This window comes from Corythoichthys intestinalis, chromosome 22, assembly GCF_030265065.1.
Source record: "Corythoichthys intestinalis isolate RoL2023-P3 chromosome 22, ASM3026506v1, whole genome shotgun sequence".
Taxonomy (NCBI): Eukaryota; Metazoa; Chordata; class Actinopteri; order Syngnathiformes; family Syngnathidae; genus Corythoichthys; species Corythoichthys intestinalis.
The window spans coordinates 4,683,124-4,705,011 of NC_080416.1; the positions used below are offsets into that span (position 1 = coordinate 4,683,124).

At 37.8% G+C, this 21,888-nt stretch overlaps 1 protein-coding gene and 1 long non-coding RNA gene across 11 annotated transcripts in view; one reads left to right on the forward strand and one right to left on the reverse strand.

The window, feature by feature from the left end:
- The window catches only part of LOC130910150 (sodium bicarbonate cotransporter 3-like), a 102,788-nt gene that overhangs the window by 68,205 nt on the left and 12,695 nt on the right, over positions 1-21,888 (forward strand). For 6 of the 9 annotated variants that reach the window (XM_057827154.1, XM_057827152.1, XM_057827155.1 and 3 more), the window contains 7 exons: positions 4,729-4,890; positions 15,615-15,866; positions 15,931-15,999; positions 16,094-16,267; positions 18,179-18,316; positions 19,912-20,012; positions 20,581-20,697. In XM_057827154.1, the coding sequence (XP_057683137.1) occupies positions 4,729-4,890; positions 15,615-15,866; positions 15,931-15,999; positions 16,094-16,267; positions 18,179-18,316; positions 19,912-20,012; positions 20,581-20,697 (1,013 nt within the window). The remainder of the gene's footprint in view (positions 1-4,728; positions 4,891-15,614; positions 15,867-15,930; positions 16,000-16,093; positions 16,268-18,178; positions 18,317-19,911; positions 20,013-20,580; positions 20,698-21,888) is intronic. The other 3 variants (XM_057827157.1, XM_057827158.1, XM_057827156.1) reach the window with 1 other exon arrangement.
- On the reverse strand, positions 7,140-11,893 carry LOC130910154 (uncharacterized). 2 transcript variants are annotated; one of them, XR_009061825.1, is made up of 4 exons: positions 10,696-11,893; positions 10,565-10,626; positions 10,081-10,184; positions 7,140-8,906 (listed from the first exon to the last, which is right to left on the reverse strand). It is a non-coding gene; the product is annotated as an uncharacterized LOC130910154 (long non-coding RNA). The 2 variants fall into 2 exon arrangements; XR_009061824.1 differs by having other exon boundaries at positions 7,140-10,184.

Genomic DNA, 21,888 nt, shown 5'->3' on the forward strand with positions numbered 1-21,888 from the left:
GCTTGCAGGCCTAGTATTATTATTATTCTTTTTTCAGGGCAAATGAAAATGGCCAATTTGGAGGCCTGAACATGCACGAAAAGTCACCAAAATTTGCACATACGTGCGGCTTTGCGTAAAATTCGATAATCTTGTGTCGTTTTGAAGAAATGTCAAAAAATGGCTCAGTGGCGCCCCCTTGACCCTTAAAATTTTCAAAAAGGCCTCTCCTCTCAGGTTTTCAACGTAGAGCAATGAAATTTGGGAAGTAGATACCTTATGCCTAACTGTTCAAAAAAGCCTCTTGCACCCATATTCCAAATCCAACAGGAAATCGGATATTTTGGATCAAATGTGAAATTTTTATCGGTTCACAGTTGGAGTTTACATTTGGAGGCCTGAACATGCACGAAAACTCACCAAAATTTGCACATACATGCAACTTTGCGTAAATTTTGATAATCTACAAAAAAATTTAACAAAATGGCTCAGTGGCGCCCCCTTGAAATTTTCAAAAAGGCCTTTCCTATTAGGTTTTTTCAACGTAGAACGATGAAATTTGGCGAGTCGATACATTGTGCAAAACTGCTCCAAAAAGTCTCTTGCACCCATATTCCAAACCCAACAGGAAGCCGGAAATTTTGGGTCAAATGCGAAATTTTATCGATTTACATTTGAGACCTTGTCGCTGAAGGATGAAGTTGGATCGTCTTCAAAATTGGTCAGACTATTCAGGAGACCTATGAGATCTTAAGTTTTCAAAATGGTGTGTTTTCATTCAAGGGTCTGGCCTGGGCGTGGTCCCAAAGTCGGCCATTTTTGGGCAAAATACCAAATTCAGAAAATGATTAAAAACTCCGTGATACAACGTTCAATCTTTTTCATTTCTAGCATGTACATGAGATATCCCAGCCTGAACACGACTGCATTGAAATATTACCCATTAGGCCTGGCGCCCCCTAGTGGGAACAGGAAATGGCCTTCTTTACGAGACAGGCTCCTCCTCCAAGGGAAAAAAATCTATTGACCTCAAACCTGTTTCAGGGGAGCCTCAAGACATGTGTTCAGGTCCCTGATGAAAAATATTGAGGTTTCGTTGAAGCGGAGAGGTCCAAACTAGAAGCGAAAATGACCGTCAACAATTTGTCTCGCCAAACATTTTGAACAGTCATAACTCGGCAAATATGCAACATATCTGCGCCAAACTTTCCGTGTTTGTTGAGAGTCATACCCTGAAGGTTCTTGTAGGGGTCATTTGCATCAACTCTACAGTGCCAACTAGTGGCGACAGAAAGAAGTTTTAAAAAAGGCCTTTCCTATTGGGTTTTTTCTAGGCCTGAACGATATATCGTTTAAACATCGCCATCGCGATGTGCGCATGTGCAATAGTCCCATCGCAAGGACGTGCGATATTTTAATTTCATTTTTTTTAATCCACAAACGTTTGTTTTGAGGAAGGAGAGGGGAAAAAAGCGCAGTTTCTCTTTCTCTCCAGCAAGTCATCGGCTCCTCCCCCTCCCCCTGCAACAGCGGAGTGGAGGGAGGAGGGGCCGAACAGCAGAGCGGAGGGAGGAGGGCCCGTTCTCAAAGTGAAAGCAAGCAATCAACACGTTGGAGGAGCAAGGAAGACTGTATCCAAAAGGAGTTTTGGAAGTATTTCGGCAAGAACAAGACTATAAGGGACAAAAAACAGCCCTGTCGACAGTGCCTCGCCATGGTTGCCTCAACAAGAAGTAATCTGTCAAACATGTGGGACCATTTAAAACGCAGGTATCTATGCATTCCTGCTACGAGCTCCCCATCAGAGGCTTTTTAGCACAGGTGGGAACATTGTTAAATGCCAACGTTCTTGTCTCAAGCCTGCTATAGTGGATAAACTAATAGTCTTGGCCAAAAACCTATGAGACCCAGTTGAGAATTGCTGAGCAAGGAAGGTGGACGATATGCAGACAAATACATAACACAGCTGAAGGAATGTCTTTTCTTTTTATTCATGACAGCTATCAGGAAGGCAGGAAATTTGGGAGTTAAAATGGTTCTGTTATTCATCACAGTTATTTGCAGTTATTCAGTTCAATTATTTACAAGTTCAATTGAGTTTGTTTCTTTTATATTTAAATTTATTGTAAACCGTATTTTTCAAATAACTATATATAGTACAGCTGCACATAAAGTTTTGATACTTAATATTTTTGTTGAAATATTTTTACAACTTTGTTGCCGTTTTGCAGTTTTATATTGTTATATTTTGTGTAAACTCAGGGGACTAATGCACTTGCACTTTTATTAGTCAGATTTAATATTTAAGTTCAAATATGTTGACAACTTTGTTGTTTAACTGAGGTTTTTATGTATTGTTATAGTTTGTGAACTCTTTTGTCATATTTAATATTTTTGTTCAAATATGTTGACAACTTTGTTGTTTTACTGAGGTTTTTATTTATTGTTATAGTTTGTGAACAACTCTTTTATTTGTCATATTTAATATTTTTGTTCAAATATGTTGACAACTTTTTTTGTTATTTTACAGAAGTTTTTATTTATTGTTATATTTTGTCAAAAACTTAGGGGACTAATGCACCTGCTCTTTTATTTATCATTTAATGTATTTGCTGCTGTTGAAGTGTAAAATATTGTATTCAATAAATGATCTATTTTGTGCAGACATGACTTCCTGGATACCTTCATACAGAAATCTTCATCATTCACAAATTAAACGGTATTATATGAATACACTGTGGTCACGGTGTGTTATGTAAAGTATTTCCAAACAGCTATTCAAGTCATTTAGTGAAAATTTCTTTAAAAAAGATCTTTTTTTTTTTTAATATCGCAATATAATATCGCAATATATTGCAAACCTAAAAAAAATCGCAACAATAGTTTTTTCCAATATCGTTCAGGCCTAGTTTTTTCAACATAGAGCAAGGAAATTTGGGGAGTAGATACCTTATGCAAAACTGCTCCAAAAAGTCTCTTGCACCCATATTCCAAATCCAACAGGAAATCGGGTATTTTGGATCGAATGTGAAATTTTCATGGGTTCACAGTAAGAGTTTACATTTGGAGGCTTGAATATGCATAAAAACTCACCAAAATTTGCACATACATGCGGCTTTGGATAACGTTTGATAATCTTGCAACGTTACGAAACAATTTAACAAAATGGCTCAGTGGCGCCCCCTTGAAATTTTCAAAAAGGCCTCTCCATTTAGGTTTTTCTAACATAGAGTGATGAAATTTGGAGAGTCAAAACTTTGTGCAAAACTGCTCCAAAAAGTCTCTTGCACACACATTCCAAATCCTACAGGAAATCGGGTAATTTGGATTGAATGTGAACTTTTTATCGATTTACAGTGTGCACATTTTACACCTTGGCACCTAGGGAATTAGTTTGATCATTCTCAAAATTGGTGAGACTGTTCATGAGGCATATGAAATCTTAAGTTATAAAAATGGTGTGTTTTCATTCACGGGCCTGACCTGGGCGGGGCGCCAAATTCTTCCATTTTTTCGCCAAAACACCGAATTCGGAAAATGACTGATAACTCCCTCATACAACGTTCAATCTATTTTAAATCTGGCATGTGTGTGAGGTATACCAGCCTGAGCAGGACTGAATTGAAAATTTACCATTTGTGCCTGGCGCCTCCTAGTGGGAACAGGAAATGCCCTTTTTTACGGGACACACTCCTCCTCTAAAGGGAAAAAATCAATCTACCTCAAACCTGCATAAGGGAAACCTTAAGACCTGTCTTCAGGTGCCTGATGAAAAATATTGAAGTTTCGTTGAAGCGGAGGGGTCCAAACAGGAAAGTGAAAATGACTGTCAACAATTTTTCTCTCCAAAAACTTTGAACAGTCATAACTCGGCAGATATACAAGATATATGCGCCAAACTTCCCGTGCTTGTTGAGAGTCATACCCTGAAGGGCCTTGTAGGGGTCATTTGCATCAACCCTACAGCGCCAACTAGTGGCGATAGAAAGTCACTCGTTTTTCCAAAACATGTCCAGTTCTTTTCATGTTGGTCATTGTAGTTTCAAGACCTATTAAAATACTTTTTTACGGCCCATGTCCACGTGTCTCTGTCTGTTGCCGTGACGACCCTTTGTTCGCCATTTAAAGGAAATATTTTTTTTCAGAGACTCAGGGAGCTTATAGAGCCACAATAGTTGGCACACCTGGTCGAATTGGCCCAGTTAGAAGATTAATTTTGGTTTTGAATAAGGGCTTGGCTGCACAGCTCAGTAGTGGCTCCTTTTTTGTAGTACTCTCTCCAATAGGGGTTTTTATCTCTTGGGTGTGGGAATGTAAATAGGCGACTTTCGAGCATGTTAGGTTCTAATGAGATGATTAGAGAGGAGGATCTGCCACCACCCTGACCTGCACACAGTCCGAGTTGCGTGACGTCCGAGTTGCGCTAGATTGCGAGGGCCCGTTCAGTCCTGCTTGCAGGCCTAGTTATGTTTTAGTCTCCCAAGACATGTTTTTAGCTCGTTATCGTCTCGTCATGGTCATGAAAAACTGTTCGTCCAAATATTTTTGTTATAGTCATCGTTGACGAAAACGGCATGGATGTGAAATGATATAAATGATAATGTTTTTAATATTTTTACCTTAGCATAACTCGCACCCCCTGCCAAACTATTGGAAAAAAACTGACTTATAGTCCAAAAAAATACTGTAATCACTTTACTGTCAGTCCAACCTAAATTCAGCACACGTTTGCCTCTTTTTCCTGCACAGCCTACTTCAAAGAACAGGGGTTGGCTAATGGACCCATTAGGAGAGAACCCCTGGTGGACACTGTTGGTGGCAGCGCTTCCTGCCCTGCTGTGCACAATCCTTATATTTATGGATCAACAGATCACCGCTGTCATCATCAACCGCAAGGAGCATAAGCTCAAGGTCAGTCCCAAAATTGTCATAGCTGGGAGTGGAAATGGATGAGAGTGTGGTAATTCACGAAAAAAAATATATTAAAAGCAAAGTTGCTGGGTTATATAAGGAAACTTTTAAGTAATTGCGAAACATTAGCCGAGTAAGAGCTGCCAAAATTAAACAATTCTTCGAGGCGAAGAAAATTCCTCGATATATTTTTAAAATCGAGTTACTTGAATTATTTGAGTACCATAATTTTCGCACTATAAGCCGCCACCCACCAAATTTGGCATGAAAACGGCATTTGATCATTGATAAGCTGCACTGGACTATAAGCCGCAGCTGTCCTCACTGTATTACGGGATATTTACACCAAAAGATATTAACTGGTAACACTTTATTTGACAGCGGCATAATACGACTGTCATAAGACCAAATGAACCACCATGAAGTGCTGAACCAATTGGCTGCAAAGATTCATTGCTTCAAGAAGCTTCATTTTGCCATCACTACTCCCTTGAGGGAGATGGTCAACACCTGCTATCAACACTGTTGTTATCCAACAGGCCTCCTAGCATGCATTGCAGCACTACAGATGTAAATAACAATCAAAATTCATTTTCTGTGCTATTATATCTTCAGTTACTGTTCCAGTTGTTTCATAAATTGGTATTGGTAATAAATATGGTATTTGGTAATACTTTATTTGACAATGGCCCCATAAAACTCATTCGACAATCATAATTATGGCATAACTCTGTCCTGAGCATTTATGAATGCTTAAAACAGATGTCATTTAGTGTTAAAAGACCCATGTTGGACATAAATGGAGCTAGTTGCCCAATTTCCCGGATGACATTTAATGACATAAGTAGGGCTGTCCCAAACGACTAATTTTCTCCCGATTAGTCAGCCGACTATTTTTACGATTAGTCGACTAATCTAATAATTAAATTTTTTTTTTTTTTTTTTTAATTAATTTAGCAATGAAATTTTTGTTGACGCTTAGCAATTAAAAAAAAAACATATTGGAACACTCAAATCATTTATTAAAGTACAAATAAACACGTAAATAACAATAATAAATCACAAATAAACAATGAGTTCAAATGCTGATAGAATTAACTAGTGTAGCATCCCGATTGAAAAGATGGTCTCTTAAACTGATGGTTTACAACTTTTATTCCATCCTTGATGTAAACACACCGCAAGGGCTACGGTGCACATAAATAAAGCAACACAATTAGAAATTAACAAAAACTTTTCACCTTTTTCCTTTTAAACCTTATTTATATATCAATGAATTTCCTATATGAATTGCCTTTACCTTATTACCTTATCATTGACAATCTCTCCCTTGAGTGCAATCACTGTATATACTGTATATATTTATGACCTTTTAACCTTATATAATTTTCTATACCATAAAATAAACCATAACATGAAATAAACCTTTCAATTAGCGTTAAGAACAATACTAATAGAACTTATAGGCCCATTGTCAATGAAACATTATTATTTAGTAAGGCGACAGCACCCTCTGGTGTACAAAAAAAGAAGGAAAAAAAAAAAGAAAAAAAAAACTTTACAAACTGCGTGAAGGCGCTTGAGGTGTTTATTCACGGCCGACGTGCAGCTATGGGGGGCCGTTAGGGACATAATTCAGGATTACCTTTCACACACACTTATCAAACGTTCTCACACACTCTATTGAAACATTTTCTGCGCACGTATAGATGTGAGATTCTCGCACGCATACATGTGATATTCACGCACACATACATACGAGACGCGTGCACGAATACATGTGAAATATTTTTTGCGCACGCATATATATGAAATCCTTGCACGCTTACATGTGAGACCCGCGCGCGCATATATATGAAATCCTTTCACGCTTACATGTGAGACCTGCGCGCGCATGTATATGAAATCCTTTCACGCTTACATGTGAGACCAGCGCGCGCGCATATATATGAAATCCTTTCACGCTTACATGTGAGACCAGCGCGCGCGCATATATATGAAATCCTTTCACGCTTACATGTGAGACCAGCGCGCGCGCATATATATGAAATCCTTTCACGCTTACATGTGAGACCAGCGCGCGCGCATATATATGAAATCCTTTCACGCTTACATGTGAGACCAGCGCGCGCGCATATATATGAAATCCTTTCACGCTTACATGTGAGACCAGCGCGCGCGCATATATATGAAATCCTTTCACGCTTACATGTGAGACCAGCGCGCGTGCATATATATGAAATCCTTTCACGCTTACATGTGAGACACTCACGCGCATGAATGTGAAATCTTTGCGCTTATACATGTGAGACACTTACGCGCATACATGTGGAATACTTTTTGCGCACGCACACATGTGAAACAATATTTTGGGTGCCATGTTTGTACTACATGTCGAATCCATTTTGACTGGGAGTGGATGGAAAGGAAGATCGGATGTCTAACACTGTCATTACCAGCCGTGAAGTTAAAGCTGGCAGTATTTTTATGCTCCTAAATGTTTCCCATTCAGGAACAGCTCTAACTGTCAACACGTTGCAAAAATGAAACCTGGGTGGCTCAGGGTGCGTCATTGAGATTCGGCGTCTGTTGTTGTACGGCTGGCGCTGCATTAACTTACCATCACTTCCAGCGAATGTCGACGGAACGCGGGTCCAGAGCATAGCTGCAATCAGCACGAAGTACCGCAAAATATTTGCATAAATATATAGAAATAATGTATATATATACACATACATATATACACACATACACTATACAGGGTGATGAAAAAAAGAATGGGCCAAAACCATTGCGGTAAATTGGGGGGGCAATAACTACATTGACACAAGTATTGTATATTTTTGTTTTTATTTCATGCTTTACAAGTGCTCAATGTGACCACCAGCAGCATCACGGACAATCAAGCTGATATGACTAAATTTGTTAACTTACTTGATAAAGAGACTTTCTTATCAAATTAACAATTTAATTAATCATTTCAGTCTATGTCAATGATTTTGAAAGGAATAAATGTGTGATTTTGGCACATTGTTTTTGAATCACCCTGCACATACACACATACATCATATGTACAAACATAAATTATATATACAAACATTCCTTATATATAATTATATTATGTACATATAATATGTGGTCAATAAACCTTACTGCGACATTTTATTCTTATACTTTAACACTGTCTTGCATCTGTGAATAAACACAATTTGCACTTCAGTCTACAAGGCATATATATTTGGCAATTGGAAACAAGGTGGGATGGTTTTTTTTATTTCAAAACAGTTCCAATGGACTTCTTCAAATCTGAAATTTTACCTTTTTCATCAGTCATATGCAAACTGATATTGACAATCAAACCACACTCGGTATAGTAGCTTAAGATCCATTTTTATATACATATTCAGTAACTTAAGTACTGTGGAGGGGGGGGACAAGTTAGTCCCTCACATGCCGTTTTACTGAATTCTCATCCCACATGCAAAACAAACATTATTTCTTTTACACATTTTAAACAACGAACCAACCACAACAATATTGCACTCAAACCAGTGTGGATAAAATAATGATTTGTTGTAGTGTGGGACATTTCCAACACCGTATATCCTGGTCTGCTCGCGTTGTCGTAGCGGAACTGTTGCCCCGATGCGAGGCTAGCTGCAAAGGCTACCCCAAGATGCATCGGCGTGCCCGGGCATCAGTCTCGGGGTTCCCGCGCAGCGTGCGAAAACTCTGCCACCAATACTTGCAATGGAAGACGGGCAGCACGCTGAAATGATTAATCACAGGGTACACAAAGAGACAGACGACCATTGGCACCCACATTCATACCGTCACTGAGTGGCAATTTATCCTGTGCTTCTCTTTGTCGATATCAGCAGGTAACCTGGACTCGTCCGGATACTGGCCTCCATTTAAATGTGCCAAAAGCCGGAGGAACAGTTGACGCCCACTTCAATTGTGTCATAAGCTACAATGTAGCTTATTGGTCAAACTAACGTCTTTTCCTCCACGACCTTAGAAAATAAAAGCAGGCAAATTAGGTTAAAGAGGAAAAAAGGTGATTATACAAAAATAAACAGGTCCATGACCCATATTTATATTATATATGTATTTATACTTTTAAGAATATTGCCAAACTTGACTGATCCTTCATACAAGTAAATACACTGCCAATGGGAAAACCCATTGGCAGTGTATCAAATACTTGTTCTCCCCACTGTATATATCCCTTCTGTCGCACTAACGTATTATTTGGAAAAGGCCCAATAATGAATCGTAATATGCAGCCCTTTTACACTGTCTACTAAAATACCGTGTACACTCATAACTGAGAACCTCACACAACTACACAAGTCTTTTTTTTTTTTCCGAAAGTAATGCTAAAAATAATAGAATTTTCCAAAAATTACATTTCGGTATAAAAAATGATAGAGAAATACACACTATTATTTCTAGATTCATTTAACAGTTTTATCCAGGAAAAAAATGATTGGAAAGATTTGGTGTTATACATTGCTGCACACTTTTTAAAAGATAATACATTTCCTATGAATATTCAGAAACATTTTCAAAAAGGTAAGGCCACTTAGAACCCCAGAGGTATTGATATGTTGGTGAAAAAAACAAAAACTTGTAAAGACATAACATGATTTTTTTTTTTTTTTTTTTTTTTAAGGGTTGGAAAGGATATTTTTAACGTTTAATTTTTTAAAACCAAAGACAGAGACTTGTCACAGATAGCTTTGTTACAATGTAATAAAAAAAAAAAAAGCAAGTCTGGTAGTTTTCAGATAAATTGCTATCGTTATTAATGCATGTGATAGAATATTTTATCCAAGCAATAATTTGCTCATCCCACTAGTAATTTCTTTTGCTTATGTGAACAAGAATTTTGTTTTGATGTTACTAAGTATGGAATAGTAATATACACAGGTTCAACTCAAGGAGCAAGGGCAGCTAGTAAGAAAATACAACAACAACATTTATTCAAAGTACTACAGAACTCACAAAATCATATAATCCCCAAAATATACACAAACTATCTAAATAAAAAATATTGAATTTGAACAGTCCCTTCAAAGTCTTTTGCTGCTGTGCCTCAATGTCTGTTGTACTATTCAGTGTATGTGTGTACTATCGGGATAGTGTGACTGTATATTGTGTGAAGAATTTTGTAGTGAAGGTGACCTTATCTGCTTTGGTTGATGCTCCAACAGTTGGCTGAAGTTGAAAAAAATTGGTCCTCAATCCCTCATTGAATCAGGCCGAATCCTCCTTGACATCAATTCTGTCTGTCAGATGTAGATCCAGCAATTAAAAACAAACAATCTGCATATCAAGAACTTAATTTTCAACCAACCATAGAATGTACAGCATGGCAAGTATAACCTACAATACTGGTCAAAATTGGTCGTTTCCCACATTTAACTATTTGTTCATGAATTGTACAGTGACTGATACTAGCCCACCTATCGATAATACTTTCCAAAAATGCATCAACATACAACATTAACTTATTTGTATTTGAAAAAATAACATCTTACTATATTTCCAATTTCCTCCAATTGTTTTTTAGACAAAGAAAAGACACAATATCTTGTAACTCAACTCTACAGGAAAACGTGTCTATGACATATCCTCTTGCATAGTAGCATAAAGCATAGCAACTCACCAGACACTTGTATCACACAGAACTCAGATGTAATTCGCTGATTAGAGCAGTCTGGAACTCGTCTGCAACAAAATCAACCTTTTATGGTTTCGCGTACATGAAATTGAAATACGTTTTTTCGAAACCATTACCAGTTTTTCTTTGGTTTGAAAGAGGTCGCGCGAGCGTTAGCGTTTTCTCCATTAGCGTTCATAGCATCTTCATTTCCCAAAATGCAACGCTCATATACCTGGTTTTAGTGCAATGCAAGATCATATAATGCCATCTAGTGGACGTTTTAACTAACAGCAGTCATCAAAAATACAGTTTTAAATAAAAACCATAAACAATACCTTTATCAGTGTTCCACTTCATTATAGAATGTAGGCTAGTACTGAATGGCTGTGAATATGTAGTTCGATTTCATCCCTGCTGACCCTTATATCGATTATAATTTGATGTTGATGAGGCCGCACAATACTTTGGACTTCCTTACAATCTCAGCCAAGTAACATCTTGAAACATATTTATTCAGACAGGCTTTCTTCCTCATAATTCTATTATTCTTTTTAATTTAACATTGTTGTGGGTTTTATCTGTATGTGTGTATTTTAACTTATTTTTTACCTTTTACCTTGTACGGCAATCTTGAGTGTCCTGAAAGACACTTAAAAATAAAATGTAATATTATTGTTGTTGTTTTTTAATGCCACGTTTAAAACACACAATATAATTTATTCAATAATGCTAAAAAAATCTTAAACTTTATTTAGATCTATCTTTATCAAGCTTAAAATATATGTGCTAATGAAAATATCTTGCTTTCTTGATTATTCAACCATTCAATTTATTATAATTCAATGGCATGCATCAATGTGGATACTTATAATTACCGAGACTTATGTCTGATAGCTTTTTAAGTCATACGTATCTGTACAGATGTTTTCACATGCATTTATACGAACGTTTGACCAAGGAATGTGAGATATTTTTCAGTCTTATGTGTGAGAGGTTATTCACTTGTGTGTATAAGAGGCTCTCAGTAATGAGACTGCACAGAATCTCACTTGTGTGTAGAAGAGCATCTCACAAATGACAGTGCACGGCATTTCAGTAGATAGTATACGAGGCATTTTATAGTAGGAAGCTGTACTGGTCCTTTTCAAAATAAAAGTATTTACGGCGGAAGCGATATATTTTTACTTGTATAAAGCATCATTCAAGCTTGGCAACATTCTTAATAGAATAAATACATATATATCATCTAAATATGTGTCGTGGACCTTTTTTTTTTGGTGTGTAAAATCACCCTTTTCCTATTTAACATAATGTGCCTGCTTTTATTTTGTAAAATCGTGAGGGGGTGACGTTAGTTTGACCAATAAGGTACATTGTAGCTTCTGACGCAATTGACGTGGGCGTCGACTGTTCCTCCGGTGTTTGGCCCATTGAAATGGAGGCCTCGGGACGCTATTGTGGACGAGTCCAGGTTTCTTATCGATTTCGACCAAGGAAGCGCGGGATGAATTGTCACTCAATGACGGTATGAATACGATGTGGGTGCCAATGCTCGTCTGTTTCTTTGTGTTCCCTTTGATTATTCATTTCAGCGTGCCGCCCGTCTTCCATTGCAAGTATTGGTGGCTCAGTGGTATAGTTCTCGCACGCCGCGCGGGCACTCCGAGACAGATGCCCGGGCACGCCGATGTATCGTGGGGTAGCCTTTGCAGCTAGCCTAGCATCGTGGAACCAGTTCTTCAACGACAACGCGAGCAGACCTGGATATACGGTGTTGGAAATGTCCCACACAACAACAAATAATTTTTATTATATTTATTTATACCACACTGGTTTGAGCGCAGTATTGTTTTGGTTGGTTTGTTGTTTAAAATGTGTAAAAGAAATAATGTTTGTTTCGCTTCTGAGATGAGAATTCAGTAAACGACATGTGAGCTACTAACTTGCCCCATCCCCAGTACTTAAGTTAATGAGTATGTATATAAAAATGTATCTTTAACTTTAACTACTACACCGAGTATGGTTTGATAGTCAATATCAGTTTGCATATGATTGATGAAAAAGGTAAAATTTCAAATTTGAAGAAGTCCATTGGAACTGTATTTTGAAATATTAAAAAAAATAAAAGTGTTGCAACCCCCCCCCCCCCCCCCCCCCCCCCGTTTCCAATTGCCAAATAAATATGCCTTGGAGGCTGAAGTGCAAATTGTGTGTTTATTCACAGATGCAAGACAGTATTACAGTTTATGAATAAAATGTCGCAGTATAGTTTATTGACCGCATATTATGTGTACATAATTTTATATAGTGAATGTATGTATATAATATTTTTATATATATATGATGTATGTGCAGGGTGATTAAAAATCAATGTGCCAAAATCATCACGCATTTATTCATTTCAAAATTATTGAAATAGACTGAAATTATTACATTTTTAATTAAATAAAGTACTTACTTTTTTTTTTTTTTTTTTTTACTTTAACAAGTAAGTAATCTTAACGAATTAAGTCATATCGGCTTGATTGTCTGTGATGCTGCTGGTGGTCACATTGAGCACTTGTAAAGCATGAAATAAAAACAAAAATATACAATACTTGTGTCAATGTAGTTATTGCCCCCCCAATTTACCGCAATGGTTTTGGCCCATTCTTTTTTTCATCACCCTGTATAGTGTATGTGTGTATATATGTATGTGTATATATATACATTATTTCTATATATTTGTGCAAATATTTTGCGGTACTTCGTGCTGATTGCAGCTATGCTCTGGACCCACGTTCCGTCGACATTCGCTGGAAGTGATGGTAAGTTAATGCAGCGCCAGCCGTACAACAACAGACGCCGAATCTCAATGACGCACCCTGAGCCATCCAGGTTTCATTTTTGCAACGTGTTGACAGTTAGAGCTGTTTCTGAATGGGAAACATTTAGGAGAAATGAAAATACTGCCAGCTTTAACTTCACGGCTGGTAATGACAGTGTTAGACATCCGATCTTCCTTTCCATCCACTCCCAGTCAAAATGGATTCGACATGTAGTACAAACATGGCACCCAAAATATTGTTTCACATGTGTGCGTGCGCAAAAAGTATTCCACATGTATGCGCGTAAGTGTCTCACATGTATAAGCGCAAAGATTTCACATTCATGCGCGTGAGTGTCTCACATGTAAGCGTGAAAGGATTTCATATATATGCGCGCGCAGGTCTCACATGTAAGCGTGAAAGGATTTCATATATATGCGCGCGCGCTGGTCTCACATGTAAGCGTGAAAGGATTTCATATATATGCGCGCGCGCTGGTCTCACATGTAAGCGTGAAAGGATTTCATATATATATGCGCGCGCGCTGGTCTCACATGTAAGCGTGAAAGGATTTCATATATATGCGCGCGCGCTGGTCTCACATGTAAGCCTGAAAGGATTTCATATACATGCGCGCGCGCTGGTCTCACATGTAAGCGTGAAAGGATTTCATATACATGCGCGCGCAGGTCTCACATGTAAGCGTGAAAGGATTTCATATATATGCGCGCGCGCTGGTCTCACATGTAAGCGTGAAAGGATTTCATATATATATGCGCGCGCGCTGGTCTCACATGTAAGCGTGAAAGGATTTCATATATATATGCGCGCGCGCTGGTCTCACATGTAAGCGTGAAAGGATTTCATATACATGCGCGCGCGCTGGTCTCACATGTAAGCGTGAAAGGATTTCATATACATGCGCGCGCAGGTCTCACATGTAAGCGTGAAAGGATTTCATATATATGCGCGCGCGGGTCTCACATGTAAGCGTGCAAGGATTTCATATATATGCGTGCGCAAAAAATATTTCACATGTATTCGTGCACGCGTCTCGTATGTATGTGTGCGTGAATATCACATGTATGCGTGCGAGAATCTCACATCTATACGTGCGCAGAAAATGTTTCAATAGAGTGTGTGAGAACGTTTGATAAGTGTGTGTGAAAGGTAATCCTGAATTATGTCCCTAACGGCCCCCCATATGCAGCCAAGCTTGGCACTGAAGAGACAGGACAGAAGAGTGTACTCTCCTTTGTTTCTTTGAAATAAGTCAATGTTTTGGACACTCTGGTGCGCTTTTTTTGGCTTTGTGCCGCTTTCCCCGCTTGCTCACAGAGCATCCGACATTCTAACTTTCCACGCATATATTTTTTTAACCCTTCATTAACCGTCGACGGCATGTTGTGCTCGTCGACGGATTTACGTCATCGATGACGTCGACTACGTCGACTAGTCGAGACAGCTCTAGACATAAGCATTCGTTTGTGCCCATGATAGTGTCATGTCATAATTATGATGGTCTTATAACAGTCTTATGACGCCGCTCTCAAATAAAGTGTTACCTATTAACCCAAATAAATCAACAAATAAGCTGCACTGGACTATAAGCCGCAGGATTCAAAAGGAATGAAAAAGTAGCAGCTTATAGTCCAAAAATTATGGTGATCGTTTCAGCTCTAGTGTATTTGATTGTGATGTTGACATTTGTTTAGTGATGCATGCTTTTATGTTGGCGTAGGAAGCATAGAGCAGGTAATACTTCCGCACGCGAGTAAGAGCGCATGTACATATGAAGAAAAATATATTTGCACACACGGAGAAGGGCGCACACGCACAAACATGAGGGAAAACGCATTAGCAGCCACGACAGTACCTATAATGTTTTTGGATGGTTGTTTTGAGATTTAGGGGTTATTTAGGGGTACTTAAAGGATTAATTCCGATTTACGCAGAAATACGTACGGCTAGGAACAGAACTCGTTCATAACCCTGAAACTACCTATATACACAATTTATACCTGCAGATGATGTGCATGTCCAGAATCATTTTCTAATTTTCCCTATACATGTTCTTCCGGTGGTCAGCTGAAGAAATATATTACAAAATTTTAGAGTTTGATAAATATAGTAAATATTATAAAAGTTTGATATTTGTTTTTCATCTAGCCACCAAAGGTGGTTCTTTAAGAACTATATAAATATATTATGACTTGACGACTTGTGTCTCCTTGACCAACCTACAGAAAGGCTGTGGCTATCACCTGGACTTGCTCATTGTGTCAGTAATGCTTGGCGTGTGCTCTATTATGGGCCTGCCGTGGTTCGTGGCTGCAACTGTCCTCTCCATTTCGCACGTTAACAGCCTCAAGGTGGAATCTGGCTGCTCCGCTCCTGGAGAACAGCCTAAGTTCCTAGGTATCAGGGAGCAGCGGGTCACAGGATTCATGATCTTTGTCCTCATGGGCTGTTCTGTTTTCATGACATCGGCACTCAAGGTGGGACGAGACCAACTAGTGATTCCCTTTGTGCCATGTTGGATAACATCTCTGCTCTTTACAGTTCATTCCTATGCCAGTGCTGTATGGAGTCTTCCTCTACATGGGTGTGTCCTCTCTCAAAGGCATCCAAGTGAGTCGTTCGTAAATTTCTGAAACACAGATTGAGAATTCTGAAAAGTTGGCCCAAGTGCTTGTATGACTTATTCATTTTATTTGTTCCACAGTTCTTTGACAGAATCAAGCTGTTTGGCATGCCTGCGAAGCACCAGCCTGATCTGATTTACTTGCGCTACGTGCCGCTATGGAAAGTCCATATCTTCACGCTGGTACAGCTTACGTGTCTGGTACTGCTCTGGGTCATCAAGGCCTCGGCTGCAGCGGTCGTCTTCCCCATGATGGTAATAAAGTCACAATTAAATCAAGACATACAGGTAGTCCCCAGATTATAAGCAAGTTCCGTTCCTACGCTGGCGACGTTAACCGTATTTCCGTGTAAGTCTATATTTACCCTTTAAGTGTCCCCCAAATAACTATCCAAAAGTATTGTGTTTTGTTTAGGGCTGCAGCTACCGAATATTTTAGTGATCGAGTATTCGACTGAAAATTCTATCGATTAATCGAGTAATCGGATAAAACATTTTTTAGGTAAAGAGCAATTTTAAATACACATGAGAAAACAAGACATTTCACCTAAGATTGAACCATTTTCAGACAATCAATGACTTTATTTTCGATGTACACTGTTGAAAGCGGCAAACAATTGCATCTCAGACGTGACTAGAAAAAAAAAGAACGACTACACGGCTTACACTCAAAAAAACGTATATCTTATAAAAAATAAATAAGTAAATAAACTATATTTCTTACCAAAAAATGTCATTACGCTTACACACATCACTTTAAAAGTTAGCTGTTTTCCCCACGTGTTTCAATTGAATTTCCATTTGTGTCAAGCTATTTTTAAGTTCTAGTTAAGTTTTAAGTTAGTCTAAATTGTAAGCCCTGATAGGATGTTGTGTTTTTGCAGTGTTCAAAATAGGGCTGCAGCTATCGATTATTTTACTAGTTGATTTATCAATGAAGTACTTAGTTCAAATAATCAAGTAATCTGATAAGGAACATATAAAATGAAAATACCTCAGCTGAGCCTCAAACATTATAAAAAATTTAATGAGGATCTATGTACAACAACAAAAAACAATTGCTAACTTACATAGCAAAAGTGCGCTAGCTTAAATGCTATAAAATGCTAACTTTTTTTTTTTACCATGCTCTTAACAAATGGTTTAAACATGTATGCCCACAAAAAAGTTAAATATACAGTACGTATAAACTAAAATAGAAATGCATTTAAAGAAAAACGTTTGCTCAAACAAAAACTTAGCTTATGTTGGTTTTAACAGACAGCAGCTGGATTCAGCCATGTGAAAAGAGGCACACTACAGGGCAGTGTATCCACCCAAATCAATGCAACTAAATGCAAACATTTTCTAAACAAACCATTACAACGCCACTATAATTAAACGAATACTCGAAGCAGCAAATTTAATTCGAATCTTTTTTTTTCTAATCGAATACTCGAGTTAATCGATTAATTGTTGCAGCACTAGTTTTGTTTAATGATGGAGGATACACTGCCGTCTGGTCACAGTGTTGGGTCAGCTGGCCTTATGACTGAGGAGCAGACTTGTCTGACTTGGATAAAGAACAGCTGTGCTCTGGTTTGGCCCAAATGAGGCTGTAAGTTGTTTCAGCTAATACTGTATATGTTTGTGTATGCATTTGTAAATAAGCTACAGTTTGTGGAGTTACGTGTGAGCGATTTGCTATGAGAATTGTAAATACGTGAGCTTTCGTAGCATTTAAGCTAGCGGACTTTTGTTATGTTAATAAATTTGGTTAATTTACTAAATTGACATATTGATCAGACTAGACGGAAGTTTGAACACCAATTGTTTTGTGTCAAGTGTTTTATTAGTAAAATGCGTGTCGGTTTTGAACATAAGAGTGTTACAGAATTACAAATTTAAGTGAAGGAAGTAAAAAGCTTCCAAAAGAACAATTGCCTTGTTTGATGTCTGTAAAGCTGAACAACTTCACGTTTAGTGAAGATCGAACAAGTTTATGCAACAACAACAACAAAAAACGACTGGAGATAAAATGGCGGACGAGACTCGGCGTCGTAAAGTCGAAATCGCGTAAGTCGAGGACGTCGTAACCTGGGGAGTAGCTGTTCTTTTGAAATTTCAGCTATTTTCATCCTTATTAGCACAATTGAACTTCCTCATAAAAGTGTTCATTCTTTACAGGTTCTTGCACTGGTGTTTGTCCGAAAGCTTCTTGACTTCTTTTTCACGAAGAGAGAGCTAAGCTGGCTAGACGATTTGATGCCAGAAAGCAAGAAGAAGAAAGAAGATGACAAGAAGAAGAAAGCACGTGCAAAACTGGTATTCCTATTTTGTTCACATTTGTCCTCATATTGTTTAGTAGTAGTAGTAGTAGTAGTGGTGGTCTAGTTGTAATGGACTTCAGTTAAAAGGGAAAAAAAGATCACCACTTGGGTTGCAGCTATTGATTATTTTAGTAGTCGATTAAAGTGCCTGTGACAACATTAAAAAAATCTTTAAATTGCATTATTATGTGAATTAGAATCATATTTTGAGACGATTCGATTATGTACAACAATTTGTACCGATGACGAGAATTTAGTCTTCTAATCCGCCGTTTAGACCCACCTGTCATTATAGCGCACTAGCGTCCCCAGCTGTAATTAATTTTTTGATTAATCACGTTAAAATATTTGACGCAATTAACGCATGCACGGAATAACCCGTTCATGCATTGCCTCAAACAGTTTACAATGACGCTGTTTTAGCACATTGAGAGGAAAACGGCAGGGAAATGCGAGTGGACACAGGCGTTGTTTGGACCACGCCTTTTATTGGCTCAAGCTTTGGCAACTCTTTCACAACAAATATAAGTATTGTGGCGAATGGCGCGGGGAAGAATGAAAGGAGACTATCTTTTTCTTGACAAGCTTAACTGAATACAACGCAGAACATACTGTATACCATTTGCAGCCACTACTAACAGTCTTGGTTGCCCAACTTCCCATCATGCATTTGGGCGGAGCAGGAGTTGATATTTTTCTTAACACGCTTAATTGAGTACAATGTAGAACATACTGTATACCATTTGCAGCCACTACTAACAGTCTTGGTTGCCCAACTTCCCATCATGCATTTGGACAGAGCAGGAGACGATATTTTTCTTAACACGCTTAATTGAGCACAACACAGAACATACTGTATACCATTTGCAGCCACGACTGACAGTCATGGTTGCCCAACTTCCCATCATGCATTTGGCCGGAACAGTTAAGTCACTACAGTATCATTTAGTGAAAGCACAAAAAAATGATATTCCTATCTCTAAAAAAAATATGTTCACAAAAAGATGCAAAAAGAACTGGCATTCCCAATCAAAATAGCTATGCAAAATACACATAAAACTTACTCAGACTTTGCCTTAGCTAGATCTCTAATTAATTTAAAATTCGCTATTGACACCTTGTGGTGTATTTCAATCACTACCTTACGTTTTTAAAGACACTGTGGAAGAACGGCAGGGAGCCCATATGACGTTCCACTCGGCGACGTCAACAATGGCGAGCTATTAGTTTATTTTTTGATTGAAAATTTTACATATTTTATTAAAATGAAAATATTAAGAGGGGTTTTAATATAAAATTACTATAACTTGTAGTCAAATTTATCTTTTAAGAACTACAAGTCTTTCTATCCATGGATCCCTTTAACAGAAAGAATGTTAATAATCTTAATGCCATTTTGTGGATTTGTTATAATAAACAAATACAGTACTTATGTACAGTGTGTTGAATGTTTATGTCCGTCGTGTGTCTTATCTTTCCATTCCTAACAATAATTTACAGAAAAATTTGAATTGCGAATAATTCATTTTTAAGCTGTTATAAACTCGATTAAAAAATTTAAACGTTTGACAGCCCTAATGTTTTTTTCAGGAAGCAGAATCTCGATTACAGGACGAAGAGGAGCTACAACTACAGGTCAGCTACGAGGGCTCCAACCTGCTCAACATCCCAGAAAAGACCGTTTCAGGGAGGTGAGTCGCACTCTCTATTAAAAGTCCTTGAATAAATCGTCTTCCCGTTGTGTATTACACCTCCTCTGTTACTTGTTTAAAAAAAAAAAAAAAAAAAAAAACGTTGCACAGCATAGAAGGTCAACAGCCAAAAAGATGTATTCCAATAGTTTCAGGGCTTAACGAGCAAAACGAGGTCAGAACTATGTTGCTGTATGTCCATTTCGAACAGATCATACAGAATAGGAGTAGTGACAGACCACAGCCACCCACAGGAAGAAGAGGTAGCAAGACTGTGTCTGGAAAATATTTGATGCACTTTACTGCATCCTAACCATTCACAATGTTGCTGCAAACATACTTTAATAAAACCTACTTTTTAAATCCCTTTTTTAAAAATGTTCTGATAATCCAAACTAACTGTGTGCGTATTCAACTAACATTTAACATGGCTTCGGTGATTCTGTGCATTTGTGTTACTCTTTACTTCACGTTTCTGCATGTTTGTTTGTTGAAACAGTCCTTATTGAATGTCTACCTGCCTGTCTTTTCTGTCTTCATGTTTGTGTGTTTGCATTTTGGCATGTAGTTCTAAGTCTGACCCCTTGGTTGTAAATATCTCTGATGAAATGGCCAAAAGTTCCGCGTGGAGAGCTGTGAACTCGAGTGGCAACTCACATGACCAACCTGTGAAGCATAGTGGAAGGTAGCTATGCAAAAGAAAAAAAGTTGTGAACTAGGTCCCACATTCTAACATGTCCTTCACCAGTAATCATCAACCCACTCGTCATGTTAGGACAGTCCAGCTCATTTCTGTATGTGCGAAGGAATCGCATGCTCTTTACAGTGGAACCTCTCTAAGCGGCCGCAAGCCACAGCGCTGAGCAACCTCTGAGTTGTTCAGATTGCAAAAATTTTCTGTGGTTAATCATTACCAAGCCAAACTGTCTGCAGAAATAAACTGTTATCAACTGTAGTTAATTTAGCTAAGAACTCATTTTGGCCACCCAATACTGATATATTAAAACTATAAAGTTTGACGGTGTGATAACCTTAACACGTTCAGACCCGCATTTTTCTGCTTAAATGCTATAAAATGCTATCTTTTTTTTTTTTCTTTTTTTTTTTTTTTTTACAATGCTCTTAACAAATGGTTCGGACACATATTCCCACAAAAAAAAACAACACCTAGATATACCTATAAACTAAATTATGAATGCATAAAAAACAGCTCAAGAATTTTTTTTTTTTTAAACTTAGGTTGGTCTTAACACGGAGCAGTTGGATTCAGCCATGTAAAATGAGGCAACTGAATGCAAACACTTTCAAAATAAACAATTACAACGCCACTTTAATTAAACGAGTACTCGAAGCAACAAAATTTTATTCGAATATTTTTTTCTAATTGAATACTCGAGTTAATCGATTAATCATTGCAGCACGAGATGCAAGTCAGCATTTGCATCGGCAGGTTCCATGAGAAAAAAAAAACAGGATTTAGCAAGGGTTATAGATATTAGAGCGCTTATTACACATTCATTTTGACTTTTCTTTTAACAAATTTGGAAAAAAAGGTTTCATTAAGACCTTTTTTTTTTTTTAATTTTGTGATTCTCTGATAATTGCTTCATGTTGCAGGTATTCAAGGGTTAATGAGAAATGACCACTTTACATTATCCTTTTTGAAGTTGCGTTTGGTCAGCCATTTTCAAAGAGTCGAAAATAGCAAAGAGGGCGTGCCAAACCTCATGATTTGATTTCTATGGGTAAAGTTTCATCCAATCATCTCCCAGAAGTGGCAATAGCAACTAAATTCAGTGTATTTATTGGTTTAGAGACGTAAACATGTCATGTACTTCAGCAGCATGCTTAGGTCTGAAGGAGTTAAGCAAAAATA